The 25667-nt window shown below is 39.2% G+C and overlaps 1 protein-coding gene across 1 annotated transcript in view; it reads right to left on the bottom strand.

The window, feature by feature from the left end:
- LOC119775720 (ankyrin repeat and fibronectin type-III domain-containing protein 1-like) overlaps nucleotides 1-25667 on the bottom strand; it is a 35714-nt gene that overhangs the window by 5311 nt on the left and 4736 nt on the right. The window contains exons 2-15 of the mRNA XM_038273796.1: nucleotides 23724-24035; nucleotides 21431-21698; nucleotides 21132-21332; nucleotides 17051-17167; nucleotides 10562-10659; nucleotides 8309-8399; nucleotides 7656-7763; nucleotides 4572-4671; nucleotides 4097-4226; nucleotides 2599-2718; nucleotides 2266-2375; nucleotides 2038-2152; nucleotides 1780-1946; nucleotides 1482-1656 (exon numbers count right to left, since the gene is read on the bottom strand). Coding sequence (XP_038129724.1) covers nucleotides 1482-1656; nucleotides 1780-1946; nucleotides 2038-2152; nucleotides 2266-2375; nucleotides 2599-2718; nucleotides 4097-4226; nucleotides 4572-4671; nucleotides 7656-7763; nucleotides 8309-8399; nucleotides 10562-10659; nucleotides 17051-17167; nucleotides 21132-21332; nucleotides 21431-21698; nucleotides 23724-23885 — 1962 coding nt within the window. The 5' untranslated portion in view covers nucleotides 23886-24035. The remainder of the gene's footprint in view (nucleotides 1-1481; nucleotides 1657-1779; nucleotides 1947-2037; nucleotides 2153-2265; nucleotides 2376-2598; nucleotides 2719-4096; nucleotides 4227-4571; nucleotides 4672-7655; nucleotides 7764-8308; nucleotides 8400-10561; nucleotides 10660-17050; nucleotides 17168-21131; nucleotides 21333-21430; nucleotides 21699-23723; nucleotides 24036-25667) is intronic.

Genomic DNA, 25667 nt, shown 5'->3' with positions numbered 1-25667 from the left:
AATAGGAGGACCACTATTTGTAATGATCCTGGAAAAAACGACATCCTCCACTATACCTTTAAGGGAGCTGCAGAAAGCTTAGCAGGAATCTCTTGACTAACAATAAGTCATTAACCTTAAAAAGAAAAAAAAATGTTTTTTCAAGTTCAAAGATTAAAAAATATCCTATTGATTGTTTACTACAAACCAAAATACAGAATTTAAAATTGAAGGTGCTCTAGTAGTATGAAACCGACCAGACCGTTTGTGCTAATGAGGAAAACTAGAACTGCATAGCCCTGTGGTGATGCACGGTGGTGGCAGTATCATGCTAAGGAAGTGCAATTCTCAAACACTCATGGAAAGATGGGTAAAGCTGAGCCTGTACAAGATATTAACTTTCTTGAAGTACAACCCTAAACAAACAATTACAGCAACAGAAAATTTGTTACAGGCAAAGAACATGTTTTTTCTTTTTAAGAATTTATATTTTCAATTAATATTTTTCTCAAATCTCTGTTTTTCAGGTTGAGTTTTATAAATTGTATTCTACAGACCACATTCCCTTTAACTGAAGCCCAATACAAATACCGCTCTTGTTCAACACTATGTGGCTGTTAACCTTCATGCAGACTAATAGAAATGCATCTTCATTCCTCATTCCAGAGGAAAGCCCACCCTCAGAAGTGAAGAGAAAGGTATGTATAAATTTAGAGAACACAGTTTGTAAAAAGCAATGTGAAAATCAGACATTTGAAAAAAAAATATTACCAAATATAAAAAAGTTTTTTGACTACAAATCAAAAAACAAGCCCATTTTATGTCATATGGTCTTGTGTCTGCTAACAGACTGGTTGTCCTATTATGGAAATGGAAGGAGGTCCCCTCGTTAAAGTCCTGGATATCAGTCATAATAGATGCTCTACATTTAAAAAGAATCTGTTACAATTTCAGTAACACACGGGAAGATTTTGACTGTGTTTGGAAGCATTTCATTTTATACCTGGATTCCTTGGATCTGCAACATAATTGGACTGACAGAGCACTACAGGGCACGGTGGAGGGGTGGGAGGACGTTTTTATTATTGTTATTTTATCTTTTTAGTATTGTTTTTCTTTTCCTTATTTGTTGCCTATGTCTTTTAGGTATGTTAGTCATGTTATTTGTCCTAAAATGTTTTTTGTCCTACCCTGCTAACATGAAACAATTGCGTTAAAGTAACTAAATATGATTAAGTAAATGCCAAAAACGGTTGCATTATTTTTGTCAGTGTAAATCCCACCAGGAATCTGTAGTGAGTCTTAAGAATGATGCCTTCTATTTAGTCTCAGTAAGAAGAGATTGGCTCAAAAATTAGAAAAGTTGCAGCTGAAAATAGTTTGTTTTATGAGTAAGGACTTTATGATGGTTTATCACATAAAACTCAAAACATTGAATAAATGCTGGTCCAAGGCACTGCAATGCTTTAAGAAAGACATTTTTAAAGATGGTCCATTTTTACCCTGTAGAGGGGAATGTTGAGCTTTGTCAGGAGCTGTGTGACTGCAGCTCTCAGAGCCCTGACAAACTCCACCACACCGCTGCTCTCTGCCGAGCTCTCATCCTCACTGCTCAGGTTCTGAGCGCCGCCGCTGTGTGCAGTGTAAACATGACTCTGGAGCCAAGTCCACTCCTCTCTGTGACCAAGTCATGATGCAGTAAAAAGGAGAAAGAGAGAGAAAAAAACAATGATAACAGAACTTCTGGGTATTGTTTTGCGGAGAACAATATCAGGATGACCCTTGGATGACCTGCGTTACCTGGTTACATGGGGATTGTGTCGGACTCTTGTGTGGCAGAGCAGATTGGGCAGCCTCTGAGGCACCAGGACCCTGATCTGGTCCACAGAGCTGCACAGTTTTAGGATGCCCACATACAGACCAGGCTGGGTCCACTGGATGCTGTGCCTGTGGAAGGAAAGTTTGTCCTGGAAAGCAGACGGACATACATGATAGCCAGGATACCCTTGTTTGTAATAAAACACTGTTTGTCCCTCTTTTAGCCAAACACAAACTCACCTTCAGCTGCTCATAGAGCGTATCCATGGCAGTGGGCTCAGGCAGCAGAGGCGTTCTGCTGCGGTTCTTCTCCAGTCGGTCCAGGGGAATCCAGTGGAAAGGGGGGTCTGGGGGACTGAGACAGACAAATACAGTAAAAAAATAGATTATTTTTTGGGGTCATAAAATAAAACATCCTGCATTTAACAAATGTATGACAGTGCATAAAGGCTGAGAGAACAGACTCACCCTGATGGGGGATTTGGGAACTCCCTCAGCGTCACTATCAGAACATTTCCCTGCCTGTCTTTCAGTGGTTCATAATACACCTGGCCCAGGTCCATCGTTCCTAGACAAGACTGACAGCAAACATAACAGAAAAGGTAAAATATGAACCATGAGACTAAAAATAATTGAGGATTATTTCATTAAAATACAGCCTCCATGTGTATAGATTGAATAAACTTGGCAGAAAGAAGAAATGGAGAAAGGGGAATGAGGAGATCTAGGGAGGTAATTAAAAATCACAATTAAACCAAAACGACGGTTCTTATCTGGGGAGTAAGAGGCTTAACTTCCTACCTGCAGCTGAGACACTGCTCTTAAGATGTTGTGCCGGTTCTGAAGGAGGGAGGAGGGAGAGGAGTGTGCAGAGGAGAGGCCCTGCTGAAGCCAGGGCACCTGCTGCCATGCGCAGGACAGCTACAACACAGGGACGGATGGAGGATTTAGATAGAGTTCATTATAAAATAAGTGGTACAGCTTCAATTAGAGGTTTATAAACAGCCATGAAGTCATTGAAGCTTTTATTACTTTTTAGGAGTTTTTTCACCTTTTTTTCTGTCAGAATGGATATAAGGTGTAGCGATCAGTTTTAATAGATTCATCCAACAATAAAATTACACAGGTTTAAAATCATAGCTGCATTTATGGCATAATTCTTCTGGATATCTGACCATGTTCTTATCTACGGAAGCCGAGAGCGGTCATACCCAACTTTTTTTTTGTCCTTTGTCCTTTATTTCTCGAGTTAAAGAAATTATTAACCTGTATGAGTAATGAATTAGGCTGGCCAACAGCCCTGGATACCCAGCCCATCCATGCCTGCTGTGCCAGTGGTTATGCAGTCGCGGTACCATGTGTTCGCAAATAATATTTTTTTTAGTTTCCTGTTTCCTTTCACTTATGGTCAGGTCATGTGGATGATTGGATTGCATGAAATGCAGTAGGAACAAATATGGCTGTTTTTCAATGAAAGTCTTTAATCTGGACTGCATCTTATACCTGTTACAGGCGTAACACCGGGGCTGTTCAGAAAACACCCGGCGCTAAGCTAGTGGAGGCATAGGTCTAATTGCTAATGAATCCAAAATGGAAGCAAATCATCAAACCATCAATGTTGTCTCGTTACCTAAAAGTTAAACACATGATTATTTACAGAATTACACATAGGCTGCCATGACTTATAAATCCTCTCCTGCTGTTGTGGTGTTGAATAATGCAATCAATTTTAATACACACGATCACCTCGTTATCTCGAGAAAACGGCTTTCGTTATCTTTAGATAATGAGAAAATTAACTTGTTTTCTCGAGAAAACCACCGTGAATAAGTATCTGAGGTACACGACCCCTCTCAGCTTCTGTACTTGGTTGGTTTTCTGATAAACACCCATGTCAGTAAACCACCTAGCCGTTTTCCTTTGCCAATCGAAATAAAATTGCAATTGTAATGTTAGTTAAAAATAATTGAAATTTTACTTCTTATTAGGAAGAGTGGTTTAAACTGTCATGTACAAGGAGAAAATGAAACGTGTTAGTGGGGATGTATATCTGAAGACTCTCAGTCATCCAGGTCCTGGTCAAGCTTGAAAAGGTTTAGTTTAGCGAACTGGATGTGAAGTTTTCCAGAAGACATTTCGCCTCTCATCCAAGAGGCCTTTTATGTTCTAACTAGTGGGGGTGGTATGATTGGGATGGAGGTTTATATCCCAGCCTGTTAGGTATAATTTTGGCTTTGAGTGGATTAGAAAAAATTTGCTAGAAAATTCCTTTACAACACTGAGCTCATGATGCGTTCACCTTGGCAAACCAAAGGAAGTCTTGAGGTATGGAGGTAGAGCAGCACTGGATCTCCACCAGTGGGATCTGATCCTCAGCGGTTACCAGGACTTTGTCTTTGTGGTAGAAAATAGTTGCCAAGTACACACCCCTGGTGGTATGGAAGACAGTAAAACAGTAAAATAAATTAAACTAACCCAGTGAGACCTTAACCAATTAGCAATCCCCAGCATTGTTGATTTGTGTAGTTTTCTGAGGCCTTAAGAAGCCTGGCATTCCCAGGAGCCTTGCATATTCAGCTTTTCTATTTTTTTTTTTTACTAACTTTTAAACTATGCACGTTTAATTTGACATATGCACTTTTCAGTCATTGCAATAATGACAGCTACTTGAGTCTACCCTGTGTAATCTGCACAGCTCTAATGACCTCCCATGTAACTGCTCCGTCTCTTTGCTTTCAGCGCACGGTGGGATGTGTATGAAAGATTTGACCTACCTTTGAAGAAGGCGAACAAACTTGGTGGCTGACTGGAAAAGTTGTTTGATGCCTCGAGACATTGACAGGCGTTTGCTGGGGCTCAGAGACTTCGAGCTATCTGTTGAATATGACAAGAATGGAGGAAAATCTTACAATCTAGCAAAAATCCATCTGCTTCACAGGAAATGGATGTTTAACCAGGCTGCGATTACTGCACTGCGGAGTCACTCTCACACACACTGTACTCATTACCATTCTGCAAAACACATTTGTCCCCTTTAAGACATTTCTTAATGAGAAAACAACATGTACAGATGTACACCCTCTCGCTTAACTGCTTGTAGAACCGACATAAACAGCAATACCTTTAAGTATTCAGGTTCCAGCTTCATCAGTTGCTGACATTGTTGTGGAAGATGTATTGGCCCAGCAGTCTTTAGAGTGTTGCTTTTATGATTTGAGAAAGCTTTAAGATGTTGAACAGAAGGCCTAATTCATAGTTGATTAATGCTTACGATGAGTCATTATTCCCAGGTGTTTATTCTGATAGGCTGTGTTTGATTTTCTCTATAGGTGCCGCTGAACGTTATGGTCAAACATCTCTTTGCTCACATCTGTGTGCAGGACATTTTACAAACTTAAACCATGCAGATAGTTTCATTTCATTCTGGCATTAGGTCATAACTGTTATGCTATTTTGACTCTCAAACTTTAATACTAATTGAAGCAAACTATAGGTACGTTACATCAAGCCAGTTGGTGAATTTAACAAATACAGGAGATGTCTCACCACACCAAAATAACCTTATTTTTTTATAAACACTTTATAATAACAAGTGTCATCAAAGTGTTGCACATAGAACTGAACATAACAGCGGAATTAAAGTAAGTCAAAAAGTCATACATCGATAAGCTTAGATAGAAAAAAAGGATAGGTATTGAAAGATTAAAAAATCCAACTTTAAAACAGATCCTAAAGGTACAGGCAATCAATGAAGAGCATTTCAATAAGAGTTATGTGGTCAGACCTTTTTGTTTTAGCTGAAATTAGGGCTGCAGCATTTTGCACAACCTGTAGGCACCTGTTAGATGTATCACAAAAGACAGAGTTACAGTAATCCAGCTTAGATGTTACAAATGCATGACTCACTGTTTCAAAGAGCTACCTAGGTATAAATGGCTTTACTTAACTAGTTGCCTCAATTGAAAAACACTCTAATCTGAAAAGTTTAGCTCATCATCCATCATAAATCCCAGATTTGTGATAACTGGTCTAATATATTGTCCATGAAAGCCAAAATCTATGTTGGAGATGTCAGATGTGCAACCAAATACCATCTCCTCTGTCTTTTGTTTGTTTAAATATAGATCTAATGAGAAGCCCTTGTTTTTTTTAAGACGGAGATAAAACCTTGGAGTGGAAGGATCCTCTATATTTTCTAAAAACAGAACCAAGTAGAAGCAGGTACAGTACAAGGCGAAGGGGCCCAATGCTGACCCATGTGGGACCCCACAATTAAGATTAGCAGCAGAGGATACTGTACAAAGTCGCCCAGTTTAACTAGGACAGTTTGTTCTGCCAAATAAAACATGCAGCCCTTTCACCCACACAATGCTCCAAATGGGAAATTAAAATGTTACAAATATGTCATCAAGAAACACAATAATATCAGAAAAAATGTCATTAGTTGACTTGATATCAAACCACCTTGTCAAGAACGTTTGAGATAAAAGGCAGTCTGAATATAGGCTGTAATTTTAAATAGTATCAGGATCAAGAGAAGATTTCTTAAAAAGAGGATGAATATTGTTGAAGACCATCAACATAGAAAAAATGACTGAACTCTAAGCATGAATAGCTTTATCAGCAGCTTCTGAACAGAACAGGTTTAAAAAGGTTCACAGGAAGAATCTTCATTGGAAGATGAGTGGTTCCCAGATGGAAAACATCCAGGTTATATTCTTTTTTAGAGTATTTTTATTTTATTTTTTTAACCCTTACCTTGTGGATGGGTATTAAACAGTTTCAAAATATACAGTAGAGGGCAGCACTTAGGCCAAATATTGCAGAATTTGACAAGTTTACAAGAAAATGTGAAAAAAACATTGCCCAGATAGAGACATCGAGATAGCAGCCTTAAGGCTTAATTTGTCCAGTTTTTAGGAAATTGATGTGGGATTTAGTTACTCTTAAAGCTTGGTCAGATTGTATAGAGAGTTGAAAAAGTGAGCATTGGTTTTTAGATCCTGCCAAATATTCTCAGTTGGAGTTAGGCAATCTCTATGACTGAATCATTAAAACCATGGTTATGTTTTGATCTAAAGCTTTGGCTGTATGTTTATGCAGTGTTCCATTGTCCTTCGAATTGGAATTTAAGTTGTTAAAGAGACGTATTTTCCGAGGTAAAAAGCCTCCCAATTTTCAACTTGTAGACTTTTCTCCATGGCAACCATGGCCATTAGTACAACCACAATATTGGCAAAACACTTTTTTACATTGTATTCTGCGCATATATGTGAAAACATATCATCCTCTAAACAGGTACAAGTCACACACCTGCATAACTGCCTTAATTATGCCAAAATAAGGAGTAGCATCTATCTTGAATGCAGAAGTTGAGTACCATCTTGTTGCACCGACTTTCTAATTAATAATTAAGACTTTTGGGAGAGTTTAGGTTGAAATAAATGACTTGGAAGTTGAAATTTCCAACTTCCTAAAAGACAAATGGAAAGCACCATTATAATGGTCGCCCAGAAGGGGAAACAAACACCTAAATCTGTCTGCCCTCTATCTAACAACGTTCATGTTTAAATCAACTCTGCCCCTTACTGTAGAAAATCCTCCCCACAGCATAATGCTGCCACCAACATGTGTCACTGAGAGAATAATGTTTGGGTTAATGTGAACTCTTAGTTTTCTACCACAAAGGGCTTTGCATTGAGGCAAAAAAAAATCCTTTTTTTTTCACGTTTACTGTATCACCTACCTCATATATTACACTAAATGATGATCGAGTTCAAAGGTTTGCATGGCAATGTAGACAGAAGCATGTGTAAAAGCAGCTATAATAACTTAAATCACTAAGCGTCAGTTTTTACCAATATAATATCCTTTGTAGTGGGATTCTTTGGCATCTTCCAGCAGTTTCCTCACAAGGCTCTCATGGTTCCTGAGCAGCGACTTTACACCAACGCACTCTCTCCAGCCTGCACAAGAGAGAAACAAATCATCTCTTTCATGCAGTTAGGTGGAAAAAAAAATCATTCAAAAGGCAAGAATTAATTTGCTGCCAAGTTCTGAGTGCTGCTTTCTCTGAAAGATAAGGAGGCGTGTGTGTTTGCATGACAAACCTGCATGGTCTGAAAGTTTCAGCGCTGCTTCATTCTGAGCTAAACTGTAAGTTGAATGTGAATGAAAGTTATCTAATGAATAGCTCGGCATTGTTAAATACTTTTCTACTTCATTAAAAAAGCTGTTCTGATGAGCATTATGCAGCATGACTGGAGAAGAAAAAAAACTTAAAGGAAAAAGCTAAGAAAGGCAGCAAGAAAAGAAGATTATGAGCCCAGTTTAAACTGAAGCGAGCAATGACATCCCAGATTCTCTACGTTTTAATTATTCACACAATCTGCCAACCTTCACTTGTTTCGCGTGACGCTTGAAGTCAGCTAAATCTAAAATTTAAAACATGGCTCCGAGGATAGGAATGATGATGAACTTCTTGTCTTGCTGTGCAGTTCAGCATACTTACTAGAGGGGGCAGCGCTGACCGGAGTGGAGTACTGAGGCGGGCCCCATCCCTTCACATTATAGGCGCTTGCTCTCACGTAGTAATGCACTCCCTGTATGGAAGAAGCACCAGAGTGCCAAATTATCACTGTGAATTAATCTCGTGAATCAGCCTTCACAGGACAAAGAAAAGAGAAAGCTTTCCTATTATTAATTCATTCCACTGAACAGTGTGGAGCTGTGGGATAAGGGGTCCCCTGTGGAACGTGGTTCAATAGGCAATAAATTCAACCCATGTGTGGTTCTAGACTTGCAGCATTTGCAATGTATGATTAAAGCAATGTGTATTCTTGTCTGCAGCATTTCTATGTACCGTATTTTCACGACCATAAGGCGCACCGTACTAAAAGGCGCAGTCTCAGTTATGTGTCCCATTTCTGTATTTAACACACACATAAGGCGCACCGGACTATAGGGCGCGTTTTTTATATACAGGTACATGTCCTCTACTACCTTTAAATACCTCTACTGCGTATTTAAAAATACAGCGGGGGCAAAACTGAGTATGACTGTGCTTTATTCATGTATTTATTACAAAGTATTAATCAAACCTGGCAGCTGGCCGTGAGACAGACACATCGCAGATGACACAGCGCTGTGGTCACTCCTAAATTAACTTAAAATCCTGAAACCTGCCGACGGAATATGTTCGCCTTTATTACCGGTATCCTGGTGCCTGCAGTTTAAATTATTTAGATGAAAAACACCTGCCAGCAGCCACGGTGAACCTGGAGGCTGCCCGGCCTATAGTTGCTGATGAAAGGATTTCTGCTGTCGGTGCACCGCTGGTATGTGGGGGTCTGAGCGCCTCCGACAGAAATGGATAATCTGGATGAACTGACTGCAATTATTAAGTTTTCAGGTGGACTTTCTCACTTAAAAATATATTATAACTACTTTATTCCCACTGATCACAGCAAATATAGCTGCAAGATTTAGATTATTTAGATGAAAAAACACCTGCCAGCCACCGCGGTGAAGAGGAGGAGACCCGCCCAGAGGCTGCTGTTGAATTAAGTTTTCAAGTAGAAAAATAGAGCGGGAGCAAAACTGAGTATGATTGTGCTTTATTCATGTATTTATTACAAAGTATTAATCAAACCCATCAAAGTCATCATCCTCTGTTTCTGAATTAAACAGCTGCGCTAAATCAGACATGACAGTTTCCCCTTCTTCGCTGTCAGAGTCACTTTCCGTGCAGCGCGGCTCCTCAGAAATAATGCCGGCTTTTGCAAAAGCTCGAACAACAGAGCCAGCAGACACGTCAGTCCAAGCATCTGCAATCCATCCGCAAACGGTGGCGTAACTTGCCCGCCGCTGCCTTCCACTTATCCTGAAACTGTGGTCTCTGTCTGTCATCCATCGCTCCCACGCCGCTCGCAGCCTTACTTTGAACGGCCGCTTCACACCGATGTCGAGCGGTTGAAGTTCCTTTGTCAGACCCCCGGGATAACGGCGAGCACAGCATCCATTTGATTCACCATGTTTTTCTCATCAGCTGTGAGATGGGCACGCATGGAGTCACAGATTAACTGCGATGGTGATGCGTGGAAAAAAACACCTGTTCTCCTCACATACACCTGCCTCTGCCACGCTTTCATCATCTCATCCATCCAGCCTTTTTCATTTAATATCATATGTCATCAGAGCGCTGTGTCTGTCTCGCTGTCAGCTCCCAGATCAGCTTCTCTGATTGGTTGATGCGGCGCGTCCAGCAGCAAAACTTCAATTTTTCCATCTCGAGCAGCAGCAGCGCGTTGGCGGTGCGTCAGATGCTTAAACGCTTCCCGACGTGCTGCACCTGCTGCTGCGGGACCTTTTGCTGCACCTATACGCACGTCAACCATTGACTTTGCATGTAAACTCGCTGCTTCTGCTGCACCTACTGGGTCCGGTTCACACCAATGTCGAGCGCTTGAACAGCGAGCACAGCGTTAATTTGTTTCCCCATGTTTTTCACATCAGCTGTGAGATGGGCACGCATGGAGTTACATATTAACAGCGATGGTGATGAGTGGAAAAAAAAACACCTGGTCTCCTTACATTCAGCCACTCTTTCATCATCTCAATGAGATGGTCTCAAAAGTCGCAGTTTCAACACACATAGGGCGCACCGCACCATAGGGCGCACCGCACATTTTGAGGGGAAAAAAAGATGTTTAAGTGCGCCTTATAGTCGTGAAAATACGGTATATGTGTGGGCTGCAGAACTCACTGCTGTCACGCCGTTGATGATATAGGAGGGATTCCTTGTCTCTGTAACCTGTGCTGTACCCAGGATGCGTTTGAAGCCGGCCGAGGTGCTCCACTCCACTGCAATAGAAGAAAAAAAAAACAACTGTCTCAGTGACAAAATTCTCTCTGGCTTTGCTCAGAGCTCCAATAAGCAAGAACAAAGGATTTGAGTATTTACAGTTCAAAGAACATTGGCTTAATCTACTCTTGGCAGAGGAATATAATGCAGCTGCAAAAGGAAAGCCTACTTTAGATGCACGAATAAAAGGATTGTGTTTTTTTTTTTTTGTTGTTGTTTTTTTTCATGCCAGCTTGCCAATGTGTGGGATTGTGATTCTAATTGAACTCATACAAGACTCCATCAAACGCCCTTTGGTTTCTTTCATATTCCAAATAATTTATCATTTCTCTCACAACCCATCCATCTGTTGTATTCAGTCATGGTCAAAAAAGAAGGAATAATTCAACCAATCTGTTCTTTTTCTTCAAATCAAACTGAGTTTATGCAAAAGCACAAAAACAAATTTCATGTTATCCCTGATTATTAAGAAAGGGGGAAGCCACTAAGACCAAAGGTGCTGTGAACACAGGATTTAGGATGGAAAATATTTAATCAAATATACTATATTTAATGGATCATCAGTGAGCCTTACCGCCTCTATAGAATCACTTTTATTAGTGAGTTCCTAATCATATACAGCTGTTTATTAACTCAGTGCCACTGCAGAAAGATTTCAGCAATGATCAAAGAAAGCCCCCCAAACCCCAGACGTCATTTAGACGTTGGTTTTTAGGTTAAATCTGGATGGTTAGTGATAGTCTTGATTTAGTCCAGACTGTTTGGTTGGTCTGATTTTGTCCAATTTTAGTCCAGTCATAGATTTAAGATTCAAAATCTTAAAATTACAGCTTTTTAGCCTTTCACTTTTCTTTTTTGTGGTTTGTTTATTTGGTATTTGTACTTTTAAGGGTTTTTTGTTATTTTTTCATACCTCACGGGCTGCCGTAGCAAATGAGGGCACGCCATATAAAAGTTGGTAGAATCATTGTACTAATGAATGACTTGAACTGTCAAGCTGTTTGTCATCAAGAAATCAATACTTTGTGTTCCCCAGTGAAAACAGCGAGGTATGTTTTGTTTTGTTGTTTGTGTGGTAAATTTATGTTTTGTATTTTAATATTTGTATATGTTCTAGTTTTCATGGTGACTGATGTAACTGTGTTGACTGGGATGAGGATCTTCATCAAATAAAATAAAGCTCTTAATTGACCCGTCGTAACTGGCTGAGTAATTCAAGTGCTGTGGAGCTGCTACAACCACTTTACAATGAGACAGATTATTTATCACCAGAAGACAATTTTTCACTGGAGTGGACATCATTCAGCCCCAGATAACACTGGCCTTCATCATAATAAGAAATCTTCAAGTTATTAAACAAATCCTAAAGAGGTACAACTTGTTTTGAAGTCTTGCCAGGCTCTTTAATCATTACATGGCTGGAAAAGTTTAATCTGAATTGAACTCCTCTCATTTTTACAATTAAGTTCTAGGTAAAGTTATTGGAAGAACAACCACAGCAGCTAAAGAGCAAGGACTTCAAAAATGACCGCAGAGATACCTGCATAAGTATACGTTTATCCACAAAAAAAAGTGAACTGTATTCCTCATTGTTATTATCTTATCATTTGCTTCAATACAAACAATTTGAAGATGCATTCACACAAAAAAGGAAAAAAAAATGACAGCAGAGAAGAAATGTTTAATGTCTGTTAATCTAAGAATGATTATAAGGCCATTTCCAAATTAAATGACAGTCATCTTTAAGCTGTGAAAACCTTTATTTGGTCATTCAGAAAATGTTTAAAAAAGCTGTACATTTTCCCTGAAGTTTAAATCTGCAAAGTCACCTCAATATCGGACCATACAAGGTTTAGAAAAGCTACAAAAACCTCAAGGGAAATATGAGACTCCACAAGCCTCTGTTAGCATTTTAAATGTTAAAGTTCAAGAGATTAAAGTTATTAAATTGCCTTTTTTTTGGCAAGGCTGAAGAGAAAAGCCTCTTCTCTCTAAAGAATATGGCAGCACAACCTAGATTTGAAAATTTACATCTAAATGAACAAAAAGAATAAAGGAAAGATGTTTGGCTGTGAGTCAGTTAGACATTTGGCAAAGATCAAACACCTTATTCCACCTGTCAAGCACTATGTGTTGATGATAGCGGGTTGTTTTGGAAACACACAACCTTCGGCACTATTAAGTCATCAAGTCCATTGTCAGCACTGCGCTGATCAAAGCGGGGATTCAAGAAAGTTTAGGATACTAAGTTTAAGGCCAGATTCTGCTATAAAATTTACTTGGTCTATCGTCCATCATAGTATGACCATCAGTAAACATCAGTGAACGACTTTTATCACTGTTCCCAGGAAGAAGGAGTTCCTTGTGTTGCTATAAAGCTGCAAATGTCAGTAGCTCTTCACAGCTCTCCAATGGGTACATTGGGGAGGATATCCGTGTAAGCCTTTTCATCTATCAACTAGTATCACATTGCATCTTCAAAGGAAACCCTGGCTCCAAAGTAAAGTACAGTCTGGTGTTTGTCTATCCAGTGACTGTACCCTGACCATTAATAAGAACGCGACCTCAATCTGGCTGCCCGAGCTTCAGCATGAATACTTTGAGCCAAAGATTCTCTAAAAAGAGACGCAGCTAGACCTAGAGTGGCTGCCACATCTTCTCTCTTGATCAGATCTGCTGAACTCAACATCTCCTCTCATCAGACAACATTGCAACAAGAGGTTCTGTCCAGGCAGAGAAAATGTGTTTGTAGTGCTAAACTACCCATATATAGTAGGCCACATGGGGGGCTACATGTTACAGTTTAAACACTGGATTCCATTTTGTCCCTTTATTTACCTTCATACAATATTTCCAATTAATACTAAGCTTGCTAAATTGTGCTCAATTATCCCAACAGCTAATGCTAGGATGATAGTCACTATAAGTTATGTTGTGTTTACAGAAGAGCTCTTTCTGATCATAATAAGATCATCTGTGGCATGCCGCTAGAACTAATACACACAACAATATTTGTCTTAGTAATACTTACAGTTACACATTGGACTGGGAGGGGTTGCTAAATAGTGCCACTGCTATTTTCTTTGGTGTTAGCTGGAGCACTTAACTTACATGTGACATCATCACCCATCTATCCTACCTCCATTTGCAGTCATAAACTAAGTCCATATTGGGAGTCCAAATGTGCCATCTATATGACGTTATTCAGTCCATAACTGTGATGGCTGGTTAATGCAATATGAAAAATCAACTCTCCCAAGTTATTGTTCTTCGTTAGCTTTAAGAGCTAATCTGGGCTAATTTCCAATTCCTGAAGATAATACTTTTTTCTTAAACCTGCAGACAAAGGTTTGGTCAAAACTGTTAATACCTCTCATTTAATGAAAGAAACACCAACAATGAAATAATTTGAACCGGACAAAAGAAAGAAAAAATTAATCTTCTAGGAAAATAAGCAAAGAAAGTCATACATTACTTTTCAACCATGCATCAACAGAATTATTAAGAAAATAAACTCATGAAACAGGCCTGGCCAAAAATGATGGTCCCCTAGAAAAGACTGAAAGGCCAAAAGGACATGTTAAATCAAGGCCCGTCCATTAATTAGCATCATAGGTGTCTACAGTCTTGTAATCAGTCCGTGGGCCTATATATAGGGCCTCAGGTCGTCACTGTGAGGTTTGGTGACCTGGTGTGTACCACACTCAACATGGACCACAGGAAGCAAAGAAAAGAGCTGTCTCAGTAGCTTAGAAAGGAAAGACAATCTCTAAACAGCTTGATGTTCCTGTGACTCAGTGTTAATTTCGTCAACCAGGACGAGGACGAAAATATTTCGCTAACGCCCCTTTTATCCATGCCAATGACAAGACGATGACGCACAAAAATTGTTTCCAGAAAATAAAAATACGACGAAAATAAAAAATGATTTTCGTTAACGAGACTAAGACCAGATGAAATTTACAAGCCATGGACGAATGGACATTAAGAAATGTAAATGTTTATAGTTAATTTGTAATTGTTAATGTAAGTGTTTCTTAACCTTCATAGAAGATTACACATTGTTGCCCTGTTTGTCCTTGCACGGCGCCTGTCCCACAATACCTTGTGCCGCTCAGTATAGCAGCACAGGGCTTATACTGGTCACTGGTAGTAGTTAACCGCGGCAGTCATTGCGTGGGGCTCTGATACCGGTGTACCGTTTGTTGGAGGAGCTGGGCGAAAACAACGCCTGGATGTATGGAGCCATTCCGTTTACAACGCGAAGGAAAACACTGGAGGAAGGACGCCACCAAAGAGTCGGCGGCTTCAAAATGGCAGGGAAAAACACTGCGAATCTCAAGCGACATCTGAGGTGCCAACATGCTGCCATGTGGAAGAAGGTAAGGAACAGGTGGGCCTGTACAGTAGTAGTAGGAACAGGGGTGTGTGGGCGCATACATGTAAATTTGTGTGTGTGTGTGTGTGTGTGTGTGTCTTCCTGTGCCTGTATCTGTCTCTCTGTCATAGAATTAAGATATTCTACTGATACACTAGATATTAATCGTTTAAATTTCTTCCTTCCAACAAGATTCCTGGCACAGTGACCCCACAGAATTTTTATTCTGTACAGAGAAATATATGTTAAAAAAGAAGCAGTATGTGGAGAAGTTCTATTGTTTACAGTGTTGACTAAAATGACTAAAATATGACTAAGACTATCATTGATTTTTGTCATTGTGACTAAGACTAAATTAAAAAAAGCTGACAAAATTAACACCACTGTGACTACAGTTGAACTCATTATTCAAACAGTTAAGGACATGGGACAGTAAATAACTTTCTTGGATGTGACTGCAGGTGGAAAATGATGACTAATCAAAGAGACGGAAGACAGGAATGGTAACAAAAGAGCCCAGAAAAACTTCTAAAGAGAATAAAGGCCAACTTTAAACTCAAGGAATATTGGTGTCAGATCGCACTGTCTGTTGTTGTTTGAGCAAAAGTGAATTTAACAAAAGAATACCAAGGAGGACACCATTGTTGAAAACATAAAAGAGTCGGAATGGAATTTGCCAAACATTAGCTCTATGTTCACATAAGGAAAAACGAAGCATATGAAGAAAAGGACACAGTCCCTACAGTGAAACATAGAGGAGGCTCTGTCATGATCTGGGCTGCTTTGCTTAATCTAGAACAGAGAATCTTGAATCTCTGCAGGCCATAATGAAATGTCCAGATGATCAAAGGATTCTAGAGAGAAAGCTGCTGCCCATTGTCAGAAAGCCTAATCTCAGTCGCATGTTAAAACACAGTTAAAAACAGCCAAGAATGCCTAAGAGGAAAACACTGCACTATTCAGAAGTGGCCTTCTATGAGTCCTGACTTAAATCCTATTAAGCATCTTTGGAAGCAGCTGAAACATGCCGTCTGGAAAAAGCGGCCAGCAAACCTGAGACAACTGAGCCGTTTCTTCATGAAGAGTGCAGTCTAACAAAAGAAGCCAAACGACCCCCATTCCAAAGGGGTGGACCCGTTTGTCCGTTCCAATTTGCATGATTTCAAAACAAAAACAAGGCTTTTTTGGGCTACAGTATAAAACCTCGATCTCAACGCTATTCCTAACATTCTCAATTGAAAAAGCATTGTGGATAGGAAGCAAAACGTCTTCAAACTTGGAAAAACAAAGTCCAGTGGATTGTTTTTAACTTTTTTTTTGGAATGACTATGACCTGGATGACTGAGAATCTTCACAAACATATTTTAACCATTCTGTTAAATAATGGTTGAAAGGCAATGTCAGCCTTTCATTTGTTTATTTTCTTAGATTTTTTAAATTATAATGTTCAGATTCATGTTATTTCTGTGACCACCATGAGTTTTTATCAATGTCTGTACTTCTTTTAACTTTTACAATTTATTTTCTGTAGTTTTCTGTGTTATTAAATTTAGTGGTACAGTTGAATGTCTCTAGCCTATTTACAGACTGTTTTCACAATAGAATTTTAATTGGATTTTGAAGTATTTTTTTACTAAATAATCAGGTAGCTCCCTACCTTCATTTTTGTTTAAATTATCAACTTCAGTGATAATGCCTTTGACGTTCCAAAAAAGAAAAAAAAAAAAAACAATGTTACATAACAAGACTTGGGTGACCTGCAGTTATTGACTCAACCATGAGCTTCTCTGCATATCAAGCCATATTAGCTTCAAATATGAGACCATCTGTCTGTCAACTAAATCATGAGTCAAACTGGATTAGGCTGCAACAGTCCAGTAACAGTCTAATCAAAGTGGTCCACAAGCTACTGAATCATTGGGCGTCTCTTGCTTTGTACACCGTTTCTCTTTGCTGTTCAAATTTGTTCAAATTTCATTTTGTTCTGCATTAAAAAAAACCCCACCACCTACCTTTATAACGGGTGATAAGCCCCATGGTGTTGTTACCCTCTGGCTCCTTGATCACCACGCATAGGGATGAACTGCTGGTTACCAATAAAGACACATGACTGGGAGGGCCTGGGAGCTCTACGTAGAAAAGTTAAAGACAAAATTTTACAATTTACACAAAGAAACATATAAAATGTATCTACTAAAATAATTATGACAAGTTATTATATTAAAAAAGAAAAGATAAAGTTCCCTCTTTGTGCTGCAGGAGAAGTAGGGATCTGCAGCTTAAATAGGACAACCTATTTGCAGCACTATTTTTAAAAATGTGGTATTTATGATAGAATGGAAAGAAGACAGCTGTTTGGAAGCCCTGATTATTCTGAAAGCAAAGGACAAGATTTGAGGCCAAATAAAGGCACTTTTTAACCTTTGTTCAAAAAAGCTCATCCTCCGAACACACTATCCCCACCAGAAACAACAACAATGCATTTATTCAGCAGGAACATGGAGCTGCATAGTTTATAGGAAAATAAATACAGGCCGATCATGGAAGAAAGACAGCAGAAAATTAATGAAACAGGGAGGAGGTTTGAATAATGGTGAGACAATATCTACAAAAGCAGCACTGTGTTGTCGATCAGAGTATTTAAATGTCTAATAGAGCTGCCCAATCAAAGTACAACCTGAAACCCAATTTAGAGTCTTCTGAAAATTTTACAGACATCCTCCATCTATCATGTCATGCAACTAGCAGTTCAATGTGTCTCGAACTGCAATAATTACCTCTAAGTAAACCAAAAATAAATCTTCCTTTGAAGCCTCCTGTAGCTCTAACACACTGCAGGGAGTTTCTCTTTACTGTCTCGCCTATAATAGTGGCTCAAACTTTCTCCTTTGTGATCAAAAGTAACTCTGCTCTGCCCACCAAGTCTAGACAAAGGGATTTATAGTTTAGCCGCGATCTGCGGTGACCTGGAATTGAATGGATTCCCAATAAGCCGAGCACCTAAGACCACAATTCATGTATATTTTAGATGTTGAACATTCAGCCAACGTTCTCATCCCCCGGAGATTTGTAATAAGAGTATGCTTAGTTTCACTGCACATAAAAAGAAAACCTGAGGTCTTGTTCTCTTTGCAAGTGAGCAGATAAAACAGCCAGCAAAGAGATGTGAAGATCCTTGAAGCAGAAATGAATAGAGTTCTAACTAAAACCATTACAGTTCGTAATAAATACACATAATAACATAACAACTAAAACAACCCATTAAACCACTGAAGGGACCAAGAATGGAGACACAAACGGGTTTGTGTGAGAAGTGAAAAGCACAGTAGCCCTGAGAACCTGCCGTTTGCAGAGTCCTGCTCATAAATCTGCCAGCATCAAGGATTTTATTTGATCTAGACAGCCAGTGGAGGAATGGCAATGAGGATTTGGACAGGCTGATGATGAGACACTGGGATGGCTAAAGGGAGACTTTAAGTAAAAACTGAACAAAAGAGATGAAACAATTAGTCAGTGAAACCTAAAAAAGATAGGAGGATGACTAATTGATCTCAGTGGTTTAGTTAGCACTCACAGAGGGCTTTGTAGATCAGACATGGAGTAAAAGCGTCTCGATAGCTGTTACTAAGCTGTAAAAACAATCTAATTCTAAGATTCTGAGGCTTGGTAAAATATGCAGCCAGTGTGATTTTTTTTTAATATGAATTCATCCCTTTCTAGTCAAGCCATGCAAACTAATCCAGCAGAGTAGAATATATTACCTAGATTCTCTACTGCTATGTGGGAGAGCATGGCTGTTTCAGTACTATTTTCCGTATGCATACCTGTCACAGAGATTGTGCTTCTGCAGTCAACAGATGGCGTCACATAGAAAAAAAGCGTCTCGATATCGACCCATGCAAGTCGACAGTAAATGAATGGCAAGTAAATGAAAGGTTAATTGCTTTAGCGAAGGTTATCCCCTCACATTGCTGTAGCTCACTAGAATAGAAGTGTAATCACAATTAAAGTGCCGACATTTCATACGTCTTCAGCTTTTTCATATCTTGCCATGTTGTAACCTTAATACATGTCATTTGGTTTTCATATGACAGGTCTTCAGAAAGTACAGCGTAGCTGTGAGGTAGAGTGGAGTTTAGTTTTTTATTATTACAAATCAAAATCAAAGAAACTTTAACCACTTCCATATGCATTAACAGCTTTCTGACTCAATCAGCATCTTACATGTTAGTTTAATTTGAATCCTCTAACCATCTGTTTGCTGTACCACCTACACGGTTTGTGACAAACTGCAAAAAAAAAAAGAAAAAACCTTCTAAATGATTTATTTTTGTTACCCTTTTGAGGAAAGCCAAATGAGTACAGCCATAGACCTATAGTTGTCTTGTTTTGCCCATTGTAACCTCCAGAGTTACTATGGACCTTTTGTTTGGCCCTTGGCTGGTTAGTTAAGTCCTGTGGAAAAACCTGCAGAAGCAGCGTAAAATCCCCATTAAAGATCATCTAAATTTAAACAGATTAGGTTGAAAACATGGGCTTTTATTTTCCCTAATCAGAGTTGTAGTTTGTTCTGAGACATCTTCATTTGCAGATTAAGCACAGTGTTTTATCATCCTGTTTAAAGAAACGTGAGCATAAACAGCGTTCCCTGGCATGGCATCATGCAGCAAGATTACTGGTGAGGGACTCGGTGTGTATCGTCTCTCACAAGTGCAGAAAGAGCACCTTAGAAAAGTGACACTGAATAGCATGAAGGGGTTGTGTTAGAAAAAAATGACTACTTAAAACATATGGCAGGTTTGTTGTAAATGCAATAAAAAAGATCTTAAAAAGGGAAGAGCAAAACAAAGTATGTTCTAAATGTTTACAGAATAAATCAGACAGTTTTACGTTGAGAACTTCATAGCTACCACACCGTTTTAGGAAATTAAAAACAATGTTTGGGTAAGGAATTTCAGCTTTTACTGCTTTACAAAAGTATTCACACCCCCATTGGTTCAGTTAAGTTTGTGAAGTTTTAACCACAATCTAATACAAATTTATTTGTCATAAAAAACATCCATAACATACATTCCAATGAGAGTTGTGGCCTGAATTTAACCCAACACCCCGAGGGAGCAGAAAGCAGCTTCCAGTGCTCTGTTATTCTTCCTAAAATGTGTCCATGTGACAATCCTCACTCTAGACCTCTCTTATACTGAGATTAAGTCTATTTTACGGTCATCTGGTTTCTGGAAATTGTTGTGTTTTGCTCTTTTATCCATCAAAAATAGTTTATTGCTGATGGCTGACGAAGGAGAGCTGCCCATCATGCCACACTGCCAACAAACCAGTGTCCTGAAAGACTTTTATTTGCAGAAGAGAGTAAAATGCATGAGAATTAGGGCCAGAGCCTTTTTTAGGAACCAAGGGTAACAGTCCATGGGACTAGAACCAGGTACTAACAGCCTTTCCAGAAAGCAAGAGCTCTGCATCAACCAATAGGCCTCCAGTGTCCTTGTAAGACAAGGACCAACAGCCCATAATACTGATATTTTAGATTAAATATAAATTTGGTGTTTTATACACTATGCAATCAGCAGTACATAGCATTATTACCCCTTTATCATGTTTAGAACGCACATTTGATGTGATTTGTTTTCATGGACCAAAACCAAGTTGTGCAAAATTTTGAAATCGAGGGAAAAGAAAAAATTTCAAAACCTGTGTCTAACACATATTCTGCTTCTTCTCTTTTTCGCGTTTCAATGGCCAAGTCAAAGTCCGAAACCAATTTAAATTTCATAACTGCGAGATTTGAAAATGTGTATTCAAAGATCCCATTCGTTTAATCTGACTGAGTTCAGGCTTTCTTGATGTTCCTGTTCAAGCCTTCTCAAAACGATTGATACTTGGAGCTAAAAGTAGATTTTTATGAACAAAAAAATTCTGGAAACCAATTGAAAGTGAAAGTGTTTTGTTGGTCTTTCACAAAATCTCCTAGATAAATGCATCGATGTGTGTGACCGTAGGCGGACAAAGCGTGAAAAAGTTCAAGGGGTGTGAATACTTCACAGTTTATGAGGAACCACAGTCTGACCCAACAGCACTGACCTGTGTTCTGGAAGTTCTCTCTCATCCGGCAGTACAGCTGCAGCCGGAGTCTCCAGAGGCGAGCCTGTCTCTGGACCTCAGCCTGTGCCTGGGGGCCCGCTCCTGTTTTTCTGGTCAACTCCAGCTTCCTCTCCTCCACTCGTTTACTTGCCAGATCCACCAGGGAATCCAGCTTGAGCCCCCAGTCTACTGGCCGGCACACTGAGAGGTAGACAGTCGATGTACATAATTCACCATGTGAAATCAACCCTTTAACTGTTTTCTTGCTCTTTTTGGATCATTTAAATCATAGTACTTACAAATAGGGTTATGTCTGGCTCCTGCCTTTGTCAGCACATGTAGAAGAGGGGAGTTGTGGGTAAGTGCTGCCACATCCAATGGAACCAAACCCTGTTCGCTCACTCTGTTCACCCCTTTTTCTTTATCTTTCTCCCAGTCCTTCTCTTTCTTCTCTCCTCTCTCCCACAAGCTTGTTCCTCCTCCTCCAGAGCTGCCATGATCTTTGGACAAAAGGCTCTGCACAGCCAAAGTGTCCTCATTTTCCACTGCCTCCCACAGGGTCTTGTACTAATGGGGAGAAGGAGGAAGGGTGAACCACCAAAGAGAGTGTTAGAAAGAAAAAGAAGGTTTTAGATGTCCAAGAGATTTATTTAGCAAGGTGGCGGGCAGGGAGCTGCATTAAAAGAAAATGAAAGAAAAAAAAATAACACCCACAAGATCCATAAATCAAAGCAGCCAAGGACAACAAACTCATACTCTAGCATCATGAGATAACGAAAGCTTGGGAATTTGAGTTATTAAAGAATAAAAAGGTTACTGAAGATGAAAGAAAAGTGTTGACAGTTTTCTTTTTCTTTTTCGTTTAGCTCTTTGTGGGGGTGTTCATGCTTTATACTGTATTATGTGTGCATTTGGATAGTTTGGCCCTCAGTTTGAACACAAACCCAGCTATAATCTACAAAGCAGCCAAACTTTCACAGATGCACCAGATGTAGTTTTAGCTCTTCACCATAAAACAGATCAAAATCACAGGACATCGTGCTAAGTAACACATACTCTGTTTAGTGAAAGCACAAATGATCTTTGTCAAGGATTAGCTTTGTGCTTGAAAAAAAATATCTATGAGTTACTGCAACATTTAATTTCCCTTTGGGATTAATAAAGTATTTTTGAACTGAATTGAACACAAATGTTGAAGGACATACGGTCTGCAGCAATAGGAAAAATAACTCAATTCCTTTAGTTAGATTTCAGAGTAAAATTTCCATCAGTGCCAAACCTATAGCGCCAAGTACCTACTTTAAAAGAACCTTTTGACAACATGAATTGGACTAATACTCAAAAAGAAATACATGTTCCTGGTTTAAGGAAATTGAGGAACAGGTGAGAGTCATTAGCATCAGTCAGTTGGATATGGATTAAAAAGTAATTTTTAGGACAGGGGGACTCCCGTAAACTACAATATAGTAAGAACCATCATTAACAAATGGAAAAAACAAGGTAAGATGGTACGAAAACCTTCCAAGAGTAGGAGGCCAAGAAAAATTACTCCAAGAGCACATTAGCAACTCACCCTGGAGGTGATAAAATGACCAAGAACAATAACTTAAGTACTTCAGGCCTTACTGGTATCAGCTAGAATGTATAAGAAAGAGAGACTAGGTGAAAGATCAAATCTATTGTAGAATTTCAAAATCTGCTGGTGACCAAACAGCAAACAGGATATGATCGTGCTACATTTGTACAAGAAAAATAATCTTGACATTTTTTAGGACCATTCCTGACATTTTGAATTGAAACAGCTTCCTGGAAGGGAAGCGAAACGTCTTCGAACTTGGAAACAAAGTCCAGTGGATTGTTTTTAATTTTCTTTTTTTTTTTTTTTTGGGAATAATCTGAATGGTCAGAAAACTATTTAGGAAAATATTTAGTGAAATTATATGTGAGGTTTGGAAGGTGTTTGTCCTTTTCAATCTGTCAGAAAACAAACCCATTATTAACAGTCAAACATGTTGGAGGTACTGTGATGGTCTGTGGAACCTGGATGACTTAACATAACTGATCAAACTATAAATTAGACTCTTTGAGACAATCTCTCTTGAAGAATATCCAGCTACTGTTTGCTTAATTATAAGCCGAGCTCACAAGCAACGCCACCGTCAGATGCTTCAAAACTAATCTAAACGATTGTCTAAAATAATCTATCTAAAAGTCTGGCCTTAAATCTTATTAAGAGGTGATGCATCAGCTCATTCTTGAAAATCCTTCACTACAGTTAAATTCAAATCATTCTGCACAGGAAACCAGACCAGAATTCTTCAACGGAGAATAAAATATATTTTTCTTATTACACACCTTAACTAAGAGATCATGGTTCAACCAATCATTAGGTTTAAAGGCCAATTGCTTTTTCACATGGGCGAAGTGTAGGTAAGTAGCCATATTGTTCTACCTGTTTATGAGAAAAGTTGCACATTTTCTGAGGAAATGCAAATATGATATAAAACTGCCTCAGCTTGAGCTGTTTGTTGATGCTAAATATGAATGTAGGGGAACAGGAGGTGAAGCATGAGGAGAGTGCTAATATCTTACAGCTTCTGCAGGCTTGGTGGTGTGCTTGGGTGGATCCACCTCCGCTGCTACCGAGGACTCTCCTCCCCTCAGTCTGACGGAGAGGTTCCTGTAGATTCGTTTGGGTGAGACTGGACCCAGAGAGCGCCGGCGTTGGGGTGGGTTCCTCATAGATACGGACATGAGGACAGAGAGGGCGAAGAGATGGAGGAGAGGAAAGGGCAGGGGTTGGGGACAGGAAAAGATTAAAGCAGAGGGAATAGAGCTTAGAGGTCAAAAATGTTGCAGAGGAAAGATGTGAGTTGTTTGAAAATTGAAGGAAGGATTAGAACTCTGAGAGGAACAAAGGGGAGATTGATAAAAGCCAGGAAAATTGAGAAATGAAAGGTTGAGAAAAGGGAACCCCTCCCCCAAAAAAGAGCAAACAGAAAAGTGAGTGAGGCTAACTGATTTTTTTTTTTCATTGAAGACAATTTACTTCTAAGTTGAGTGCTGAGTATTGGCTGAGAGCTGTCAGTGGATAAATGGACGCCAGTAATGTCTGTTCAAAGCAGATGAAAATGGCTTGAAGGATTCAGCTTTCGCTTGCTCTTTTGCTTCTTCTCCTCTTACCTGCCGTTATGTGCCATGGGTTTTCTGCCCTCTGAATGCAATCTTGCGACAAACAAAGGAGGTGACCCATCGTTCTAATTAAGGAAAGATTTACAAACTCACACAACTACATCTTTTTATTATGAACTTAACCATCTTCTAAGGATCTGAAGTGAAAATCTCTCCTAAATTGGTCCATATTTTTGTCACATTACAAAAACAAAATTTTAGTTATATCAATTGAAGTTTTTTCCTAAAGATCAACACTAACTAGAAGAAATCATTTTTTCTTTTTTTTCCCCTTGTAGTTTTTTTGTCATTACACTGTCACAAGTACAGAGCAACGAAATGAAGTCTCTAGATTTAACCTAAGCAGTGTGGAGTTAAGGGTCTTTGCTCAGGGACCCAGAGTGGTACAGTAGTCTGTGGGAGTGGGGCTCAAACTCAGAACCTCCAAGCTCTATGCCCTAACCACTAGGCCGACACTCCCCTGATAAATATTTATTTTTTATCATTCAGCCCTATTTACTTAGATCTCCCTTGAAAGATTTCAGAGCCAAAAATTGTCCTAATTAGTTAACTTAACGAGCAAAGAGTCCCCTTGTGTGTGATTTAGCAATTTGCTGAAGGTCTTAGAAGTTGTTTTTTTTTAAATACTTTATTCCTGCATATTTATTTCACTCCTGGTCATCCTTTTTAGAGAAAATTAGTCAAAACAGCAAAGGCAGTGGTCCAGGATTTGAATTCTAATCTGAAATCTTTTGCAGTGTGCTTCCTTTTTTCCTTTCCGTCTGCTAAAAAAAATAAAGGGCCAGGAAGGATGGAGAGAACTAATTAAAATCAAAAAGACACTTGGGCAGAGGCTCAGTTCCATACAGCCAGCACCACACTGAATGGTTTAAATAAGTGATTCCCAACCGGGGGTACGCGTACCCATAGTGCATTGCAAGGGGTACATGAAAAATATTTTTTTCCTATAGGAAGTAAAATAAAATGGGGTTGGGATGTGTTTTGCTTTGTGAAGACCAAGTTGAAAAATAAAATAAGCTTTTACCAACCAAAAAGTATGTTTTTCTTGGAGTTCACCTTCAGCTGTGACCCACATTAAAACCTGGCAGAGGAACAGGCTGGATGTAGAGAACAGCCTGGGATCTGCTGTTTTCCACAATGAGCTATCAGAGCTCATCAAAGCAGCTCAGGTGTCTCGATGAAAACAAAGTAAAACTAATTAAGTCAGACTATAATTTTTGTTCTGTTTTTTTCCCAATTGAACAAGTTTAAGAGTAGCTCCAGCTTTAAAAATACAGGTTTATATTATTATTTTATCTTTATTTTTTTCGATTCCTTACTTATTTACCTTTTATTTGAGATGGA

The sequence above is a fragment of the Cyprinodon tularosa genome, unplaced genomic scaffold, assembly GCF_016077235.1.
Source record: "Cyprinodon tularosa strain WSP-4 unplaced genomic scaffold, ASM1607723v1 ctg89, whole genome shotgun sequence".
NCBI lineage: Eukaryota > Metazoa > Chordata > Actinopteri > Cyprinodontiformes > Cyprinodontidae > Cyprinodon > Cyprinodon tularosa.
This window is presented reverse-complemented; position numbering and strand designations above follow the sequence as displayed.